Source organism: Vigna umbellata, chromosome 6 (assembly GCF_029865625.1).
Source record: "Vigna umbellata cultivar VRB3 chromosome 6, Vumbellata_1.0, whole genome shotgun sequence".
NCBI classification, from domain to species: domain Eukaryota; kingdom Viridiplantae; phylum Streptophyta; class Magnoliopsida; order Fabales; family Fabaceae; genus Vigna; species Vigna umbellata.
In genome coordinates, this window is record NC_142170.1 from 11,154,829 (window position 1) to 11,164,270 (window position 9,442).

Here is a 9,442-nt window from a genome sequence, read left to right on the forward strand (position 1 = left end):
TACAAAACCCCGAAATCAACTAGAGGATTGGTTTGATTAATCTTCAAGTTGGTTTATACATTCTTAACGTTTCTCCTCGTGCTTCTGTTCATTTATGTACAAATGAATCTTCACACGATAAAACTAGTAACTTGTAGCATTCTCGCCTTGGGTATCCTTTTATTGATAAACTACAAATTCTTCAAAATAAATACTCTTATATTGTTTCTGACACTCATTCTATTTGTAAGGTTTGTCATTATACAAGCAACAAAAACTTCTTCATGCTCAACATTGCTTTGATTTGCTACACGTGAATAGTTTTCTATACTTCCTGAATATTATTAATTATGATTATCGTACTTAATCAATACATGAATTTTCCATCAAAATGGAGATAAATTAGAACAACAATACCCACCAAAATAAATTTTCTCTTTCTGCTTGAAATAACCTGTAATGATTATTTTTTCATAACAATGGTCAAACAAATAAACACTAAGTTAGAAAATAATACAAGTCAAATTACTCAATTAAACATTATAATTAATAATTTATTTAAAAATGATCAAAAGTCCATGAATTTGGGATGAATCTAAACAAAAATTAATTCAAGGTTTTCTTTGTCAAATAATAATTTATCCATGTTTTATGAACTTATATGTATTTATAATTAATTTAAATTAAGATATATCCTTTAGAGAAAAGATAATATTATATATAATAGTATATATTGAAGACTATAGAAAATAATATATTTGATTATATAATATCTAAAATATCTAATTATATTTGATTGTAATAATTTTTAAATAATTAATGAACATTGAATGATATGATTATTTAAAATTAATTGTCATAATTTTCTTATAGACTGGTTTGACATCAAATTATGCTTGTGTTTCATTTAGATAATAAATATATTTTGATATTTTCATCTACAAAAATAATTGTTTAAAAAATGATATTCAGAATAGTGTGTGAGAGTGCAAGGTGAGAGAACAAAAGGATCCAACCCAATGCCAAAATCCGAAATTACTATTATTAAGATGCAAAAGGTGGGACCCACTTGTATAAATATAGGTGCTGTATCATTTCCATCTCCACCACTCCAAAATTTATCAGTCAGTTATTGTGAGATTTGTTTGCTAGTTTCATGGGTCAGGTTGAAATTCGACCCTTCTCCTCTTTTCTACGTACATTGTTATATGTTAACCTCTTCCTATGAATTGCGCACAGACACAGGCGAAGAAGAACGATTATGGCCACAAGAACGAGAGAGCAAAGAAGAACGAGGAAACGACGTCGTCATATCCGACCACAGTTGTCTTGAAGATCGACATGCACTGTGACGAATGCGCATCAAAAATCATCAAATGCCTACACGCTTTCGGAGGTTCCCAATCTTGATCAAGAACACAAACATGTTTTTCCCTCTCAAATATTTTAATTAATCTTTTACAAGTATTGTTTATTTATTCACTGTTGTTTTCTTATCTGACTTAACTGAAGCCTTGAAATCGATTCATGTTGAAGGCGTGGAGTGTTTGAAGCCGGAGATTAAGACAGAAAGCTTTGATCCCATCAAACCAAAGGACAAGCTTTCTGGGAAGACTAAGAAGAATGTTGATATTGCCTCTTCTCTTCCCAACAAGGACAAGGAAAACAAGCCCAAAAACAACGAAAAGAAAACCAAAGACAAAGAGGTTTTAGTGTTATATTAATTTAAGAGCTAGTTATTATTATTATTATTATTATTATTATTATTATTATTATTATTATTATTATTATATTACTTATTTTATTTTTGGTGGTTTGTTGGCTTATGTGACAGGCTCCGGTGACAACAACGGTGCTGAAGGTGCTTAATCTTTGCCCGTGCCAAGGTTGCTCCCATAAGATTCGCAGGGCTGTGTTGAAGTTCAAAGGTGTTTCTTTTTTCTTTTTATTTTTGGATTTGGTTTTTACTTTTGTCTTTGTTTTTGACACGTGCTGGAGGTGTTGTAGGGGTTAAGGAAGTGAGTACAGATAGGGAGAAGGGGATGGTGATGGTTAAGGGCACAATGGACGTGACAGCTCTGGTGCAGAAGTTGTCGGAGAAGTTTAGGAGGAAGGTTGAGGTGGTTCCTGCCAAGAAGGAGAAGGAGAAGGAGAAGGGAAAGGGAAAGGAGAAGGAGAAGGAGAAGGATAAGGAGAAGGAGAAGGAGAAGGAGAAAGTAAAGGAGAAGGAGAAGGAGAAGGAGAAGGAGAAGGAGAAGGAGAAGGAAAATGAGAAGGAGAAGAAGAAGAAGGAAAATGAAAGTCAGAAAGAAGGTGACAAAGGAGGGAGTGGCTCCACCAAGAAGAAGAAAAAAGGTGGTAATGAAGGAGATAATGATAAGGATAACGAGGGAGATGGTAAAGGTCAGGCGAAAACTGAAAAAAACAATAACAATTATATGGTACCCGCATGTGGTTATGGTTATGGTGAATACTACTACTACGTGGGGCAATATTATCCTGCATCAGAGATGTTCAGTGATGAAAATCCCCATGCTTGTCACATTATGTGATGAAGCTTTGAAATTTTTATGACACTCGAAGAAATGGATTTGAGGTGATTCTACGAGCTTGGGGTACAAAAGAGTCGCTATTTTTCAACTTAAGAAGAAAACCCTTCATTTGAGCCAGGTGTGGATAGCATAGAGAGAATTTTGCGATTGATAGACTCTGTTATTGTTCACCCTATTCAGGCTTTGTTATTATAGTATATAATGCAAGTGAGATGATAAAAGAAAGAGCTATGACCCAATTTTTTTTTTCTTTTCACGTTGAATAGGCATTAGTATCATGACAGAGACGATGCTGGTGCACTCGATTTTCCTTATACTAGTAGTTTCTCAGTTGTACTTTCTACCTGTATAACTTGTCCTGTTCATTAGCCTATATTTTTAACTCCCATTGTATTGCAATTGCATTGAGGTAATGAGAACAACTTTACGCACACAAGAAATCAGGTTTATCTTGAGATTAATGGACCTGCATTTGAGAAAGTGTTTGGTTAAAGTTTACCTAACAGTTGCTGTTGGACTTTAAAGTAAACAGTTTTCATTTCTAAATGTTGAGAACGACTCGTTGAGACCAACCGTATTGTTTTTGTCCTCAATTGCTTCCTATGATTTACAAAGAATATTCACTCACATTTATGACACCGATCAATGTAGCTTACCTGATTCATATTGTCATCGTAAGCGTTATAGCAGAAGTGTCTATTTATTTTGTGTTGTTTCTTAGGTTAAGAGAAGCACTTTCTTCATCTAAGTTTTTTGAAAACTTTTGGGAATGAAACTCGGAACATATTCCTATTGATATAATTCATGATTTTTTTTTTCTATAATCCTATTAACTTTGTGCTGTTTCATTAGGATTTTTCTTTATCCATTTTTCACAATGAAGAAAAACTACAGATGGGTATGGATATTGCCAAAATAATGTGGTGAGAAATTCAGTCATGCTCTATATCAAACAGAGGATATGCAAGTAGTGGCATCAACTCTAACTCCTGACCATAGAAACACCACAAGGCAGTATTAAGTTCATAAGATAAAAAATTAAACTATCCCAAATTTGGAAAACTAAACACATATTCAAGTTATTGTGATGTGGAATGTGACTTCATAATTTGTGTTCCACTCAAAAGTTATTTTGTCGATGCAAAAAATGATCGTGAAATGGTAGGAAAATGATCTTGGTTGGATGGTTGAAATTCGGAAAGAGTTGAATATAAATAGTTAATGATAGATAATCAAAGAAAAAAGTGTTACTAAGGCTTTGTTTGGATTAAGATGTTCGCAAGTAAAAAATTCAGGACTCAGAAAATATGAATGGTGGTGGAGCATTTTTCTACAACATTCTATTCACTTTTATACGAGGATATATTATTTGCAAGGAAAGGGTTAAGGCAAGTCCTTCCGGAGGGGACACGTGGAAGCGCACACTTCTATACGTACCAAACCTCACCTCCTACTCCTACTTCTACTTCTTCCCCTGCACCCGAAGCTTTGAACCCTAAGCCTTCGCTTCATCAGAATTTTACACTTTCACGGTATACCATCAATCCAACGGAGGAATTTGGATCTATCGTCTTCTGGCTCTTTCATCAAAGGTTTGCATTTCCTTCCTCTGATTTTCGCCTTCTTATTCATGCATACATGTTTTCTTTTTTCTCTTTCGAAGTTCCTAGTTGATCGTTGCTATTCGGAGATTAGATATTGAAGATGGTGTCTGACGCAAGCAAGAAGAAGGCTGCACAGAAGAAGGCGGCGGCGGCGGCCAAGAGAGGTGGCAAAGCGGTAGCTGCTTCTTCCAAAACTTCGACCTCCGAGAAGCCAGCCGACAAGCTCGCCGACGGAATTGGGGATATTCAGATTTCCGATCGAACCTGCACCGGCGTCCTCTGCTCTCATCCTCTTTCTAGGGATATTAGGGTGAGTACAGTGTTACACATCCACCGGTTGGATACTCTGTTTTGTTGTTAACTTTGTTGATTACTATCATAATGTGGAGTTTGAGTTTGTGCATTTGGTGTTTCAGTTCTGTTGATTGAGGCTGAGTTTAGAATAATTTGTGACGTTCTTCTTTTGACTGTTGAGGAAACCCGTTGATTTAGATAATGTAACTCTCGGTTGAAACGGTTAAATGTTGAAGAGTCTGGAACCAAGTATCGGGTTTCTAAATAATTCAATGATTTATTTCCTGTTTTCTATTAGAGGATACTAATACATTTCCTTGCACATTAAAGTTCTTGCGTAGTTACCTTGATGCCCTCAGTTACCTAAATACCTTGGTGCCCACGCATTTCGCTCCATGTAATATATTGATGATATTTGTCTTAAGTTATGCTGTTATGGATGGCAAAGATAACATCCAATCATCGTAGTTTAGATTTAACATTTTTTTCATTCTCTGGAGTCTCAGTCATCAATTGTTTTTTGCACAATGTTTCCCTTTGGCTTTTAAGAAAAAATGCCTTAATATTTATAATTGAAAGTTCTTAGAAAGTGGGTTTTGGCCTAAGTCAACCCTACAACACTAATCTCCTTGTGAAAAATTTTGACCTGCTTATATATTGTAATTTGGTCATATCTGTTGGTGATGTACAATCTCATACAAAACCATTCTGCCTTACTTTTTTGTACGCGTATACTTCATTCTTCCCTAGAAATAGAAGAGCGGTAGGAGATAATCAATGCAAAACTTTAATTATTAATACATGTTTTCTATACCTCCAATTGAGTTCTAAAATGTAGTAGACATTCCCAGTTTAGTGGGTCTTTTGACTTTTTTCTTGCATGAGTGCCTAGCCAAACAACTTAGTTGGTAGCATTGGTATACTACCATGTTGCCTTGGTCAAGAACTTGGTTCTCATTCATGTAAGAAAACACTCTCCAATAACGAATTTTTACAGGAAGGTTAACACTGTAATCTTATGTGCTAAAATATTTGTGCCTTAGGTGTAGGTAGTTGCTTACACCTTTACAATGATCATTATTGATTGACATATTTATGCTGTAATTACAGATAGAATCTCTCTCAGTTACTTTCCATGGACATGATTTGGTAGTTGACTCTGAATTAGAGCTAAATTATGGAAGGTATGTCATCCGTATAATTTTTTTCTGCTTTTTGTTAGGATGCTGTTATTCACAACTAATATTTTCAGTGTTTATGCTTACCGTATATTCCTTTTCAGACGTTATGGTTTGCTCGGATTAAATGGTTGTGGAAAATCTACCCTCCTTACGGCAATAGGTTGTCGAGAGCTACCTATTCCAGATCACATGGATATTTATCACCTTACCAGAGAAATTGAAGCCTCTGACATGTCTGCATTGGAGGCTGTCATAAGCTGTGATGAGGAAAGGTTGAAATTGGAGAAAGAAGCTGAAGCTTTGGCAGCTCAGGTATGTTTAGTAGTATCAAATCTGTTTGCTCCACATTTTGTTTTTTGGATCTCTGGCTCACTCACTTAATTGTTGGTGGTCTTGGGTCCAGGATGATGGGGGTGGTGAAACACTTGAACGTGTTTATGAACGATTGGAAGCCTTAGATGCATCAACTGCAGAAAAGCGTGCTGCTGAAATTTTATTTGGTCTTGGTTTCAACAAGCAGATGCAGGCAAAGAAGACCCGTGATTTTTCTGGTGGATGGAGAATGAGGATAGCTTTAGCTCGCGCTTTATTTATGAACCCGACCATTCTTTTACTTGATGAACCAACCAATCATCTCGGTATCCCTCCTTCCTAGAAAAATGGTTTTTTTTGTGGCTGGTGTGATAATTCTCTCTTCTGCATCGTTTGTGATTTAAAGTGGAAGGGCCTTGCAGATTCTTTATCTATTTTATAAATTATGTCTATCAAATAGTAGCCCTGAATTTGTTGAAGCCTCCTGGTTTACCCATGGGTAGGCCTCTGAGTATAGTGTTCAGAGCAATTTTCTTTGGTGCCTACTTTAGTGTATAGAAAAAGGATTGCCATAGCATGATTGCTTCAGGGTAGGCTAATAGGTCATCAGATACTTTATATCAACATGGTTGATTTTGTGAATGTCAGATCCATTTGTTTTCACTCTTAAATGTCAATCAAATTTCATTGATCTTTCTTAAATTCGAATTACATTTTACATTTTACTTGAGAAATTGTCAACCCTTTGCTTTCCATTATCATTTTATTATGGTGGTTGTAATTCTGCTAATGCAAATGATATAATACAATCTTAACTACATCCATCATTGATGTTATTTGTTATATTTTCAAAGTAAATTAAATTTATTTGTTTTCTGTGTATTAGCCTGAGTTAGATGTTCTTGCTCTTGATTTTTAGTTACATCTGTCAGTAAGTTTCACCTTTGGTCCTGGAATAATTGCTGATTCATAGGTTCTTAAAAATATATTTGCAGATTTGGAGGCTTGTGTGTGGCTAGAAGAGAATTTGAAAAGGTTTGACCGCATTCTGGTTGTGGTTTCACACTCTCAGGATTTCCTTAATGGTGTGTGCACAAATATCATCCACATGCAAAACAAGAAGCTGAAGCTCTATACTGGGAATTATGACCAATATGTTCAGACACGTGCTGAGCTTGAAGAGAATCAGATGAAGCAGTACAAATGGGAGCAGGAGCAGATTTCCTCCATGAAGGAATATATAGCTCGATTTGGTCATGGATCAGCCAAACTTGCACGCCAAGCCCAGAGTAAAGAGAAAACTCTAGCAAAAATGGAGCGGGGTGGACTCACAGAGAAGGTGGTAAGAGACAAAATTTTGGTATTCCGCTTTGTTGACGTGGGAAAACTTCCACCCCCTGTCCTCCAATTTGTTGAGGTGACATTTGGTTACACTACTGATAATCTGATATACAAGAACCTTGACTTTGGGGTTGATTTAGACTCTAGGATTGCTCTGGTTGGACCCAATGGTGCTGGGAAGAGTACGTTACTGAAGCTAATGACTGGCGATCTGGTACCTGTGGATGGCATGGTTCGACGGCACAATCACCTTCGAATTGCACAATTTCACCAGCACTTGGCTGAAAAGCTAGACTTGGAATTGTCTGCTCTACAGTTTATGATAAAAGAATACCCTGGAAATGAGGAGGAGAGGATGAGAGCAGCAATTGGTAAATTTGGACTGTCGGGTAAAGCGCAGGTGATGCCGATGAAGAATTTATCTGACGGGCAGAGGAGCCGCGTGATATTCGCATGGTTAGCTTATAGACAGCCTCACTTGCTACTTCTGGATGAGCCAACTAACCATTTAGATATTGAAACAATTGACTCATTGGCTGAGGCACTGAATGAATGGGACGGTGGCATGGTGCTTGTTAGTCATGATTTTAGGCTCATAAATCAAGTGGCCCACGAGATATGGGTGTGCGCTGATCAAGCTGTGACCAGATGGGAAGGTGACATCATGGACTTTAAGGAGCACTTAAGATCAAAGGCGGGTTTATCTGACTGAACTGAACAAAATTGTTGATATCACTACTGTCTAATTACGTGTTTATATTACAACCTGAGGTTTGAGATAGTTTATGGTTCAGAAATCATGGATGCTGACCACCATCATAGGACGCTACACCTACTACTACATATTTCTACTAGTGCGCGGCGGCTTATGTTATGAATGGTATGTTCTGTCCTGGGTCTATGTCATTCATCATTTATGCCACTACTTTCCCCCAACTTCCTCCTAATAATTCTTTACCTCCCAATTCCATAGCAGCCATAAACGTGTTTCGTATACCTCTTCTCATTATGTACACGCCAGTAACTTCATACCTTTGGATAAGCTGATTATTTATTTAATCACAAATTATTATATAAAACTATATATCTATAAGCCTTGTTTTCAAATTTATCTAATCAAGGTTTTACAAATTTAGTTGAATAAATTAAAAATATCCAATAGTCATTACTTAAATTGGACCATGCGCATTGTACAAACTCTTCAAGTAGAGATGTTCTTCGTATGTATATAGAAAGTTTGTAAGTCTTCCCCCAGTTAAGTTTAATTATGTCGACTAATTTGTTTATTTTTGCTACTCCCTTAGTAAATTTGGTTTCTCACATTGAATTATAAAATTATTGTTCCAAAAAAAACATCACCACAGCCCTCATTTATTTCCCTAAAAATTTACTTTTTATTTTATAATTCTCTCTTCCAATTTTATAAATAAAGTACGAGTTATAGATCTGTGTCACTTGCCAACCGCTGCTTGAAAGTTAAGCATGGAACACGTTTAATGAAACAAAACGTATACTACAAAGTGATGACCTACATTTTTGTTTATTTATATTTATTTATTTATTTATTTGAGTACAAGATGTACTCAAAATACTGGAACTTTTCTGATTAGACTAAACGTCCTATTCACCACATGTTTACAAAAATCCCCCACTATTGTTTACCCATGCTGATGATGACAAGTCCTAAAAGAGTTCATAAATTTATGATATGACTTAGCATAATCTGACTCAGCTTCACCTAAAACCACATTTTTGTTGAATTGGGAGATTGAATTTGTGTGGACTTAAGAGAAAAGAGGAGTGAAAATAAAGTTGGTTGTATCAAGGAAAAGATGTTGAGATATGAGAAATCATGAGAAGATGGATTTGAAGAAGAATGAGTGAATGTATTTGAGTAGATTCGGATGGATAATATTTTTTTGTAATAAGTTAAAATATAAGATTATTTCTTTTTTCTTGATATATTATTATTATTATTTATTTTCTTTCTTTTTATCTAATATAAATTATTATTTATTATTTCCTTTCTTTTTATCTAATGTAAACTCACTATTTTATGAGAATGAGTTTCATAATCGATTTTCTGACTTACACACTACATCACATTCTTTACAAACATTAGTTGTGAGTAGAGAAAACTTTATTACACATGGGTGTAAAAACACGGATAAAAATTGAT

The 9,442-nt window shown here is 35.5% G+C and overlaps 2 protein-coding genes across 2 annotated transcripts; both read left to right on the forward strand.

Moving 5' to 3' along the window:
* Positions 1-1,109: 1,109 nt before the first annotated feature.
* LOC124842694 (uncharacterized) lies at positions 1,110-2,948 on the forward strand. The gene is made up of 4 exons (XM_088093380.1): positions 1,110-1,375; positions 1,516-1,685; positions 1,814-1,907; positions 1,987-2,948. The coding sequence occupies exons 1-4, from the start codon at positions 1,204-1,206 to the stop codon at positions 2,529-2,531; spliced, it is 981 nt and encodes a 326-aa protein (XP_087949506.1). The 5' UTR covers positions 1,110-1,203; the 3' UTR covers positions 2,532-2,948.
* Positions 2,949-3,888: 940 nt separating this feature from the next.
* On the forward strand, positions 3,889-8,356 carry LOC124842683 (ABC transporter F family member 1-like). Its single transcript, XM_047319223.2, has 6 exons — positions 3,889-4,123; positions 4,227-4,445; positions 5,540-5,613; positions 5,712-5,922; positions 6,014-6,248; positions 6,918-8,356. The coding sequence occupies exons 2-6, from the start codon at positions 4,236-4,238 to the stop codon at positions 7,973-7,975; spliced, it is 1,788 nt and encodes a 595-aa protein (XP_047175179.1). The 5' UTR covers positions 3,889-4,123; positions 4,227-4,235; the 3' UTR covers positions 7,976-8,356.
* Positions 8,357-9,442: the final 1,086 nt, after the last annotated feature.

Bases quoted from the DNA above. Each gene is read 5' to 3' on its own strand.
- LOC124842694 (XM_088093380.1), top strand. From the start codon at position 1,204: ATGAATTGCGCACAGACACAGGCGAAGAAGAACGATTATGGCCACAAG. The intron at 1,686-1,813 runs GTTTTAGTGTTA...CTTATGTGACAG, and splicing joins AGAAAACCAAAGACAAAGAG to GCTCCGGTGACAACAACGGT. The intron at 1,908-1,986 runs GTGTTTCTTTTT...GAGGTGTTGTAG, and splicing joins GGCTGTGTTGAAGTTCAAAG to GGGTTAAGGAAGTGAGTACA.
- LOC124842683 (XM_047319223.2), top strand. From the start codon at position 4,236: ATGGTGTCTGACGCAAGCAAGAAGAAGGCTGCACAGAAGAAGGCGGCG. The intron at 4,446-5,539 runs GTGAGTACAGTG...CTGTAATTACAG, and splicing joins CTCTTTCTAGGGATATTAGG to ATAGAATCTCTCTCAGTTAC. The intron at 5,614-5,711 runs GTATGTCATCCG...ATTCCTTTTCAG, and splicing joins TTAGAGCTAAATTATGGAAG to ACGTTATGGTTTGCTCGGAT.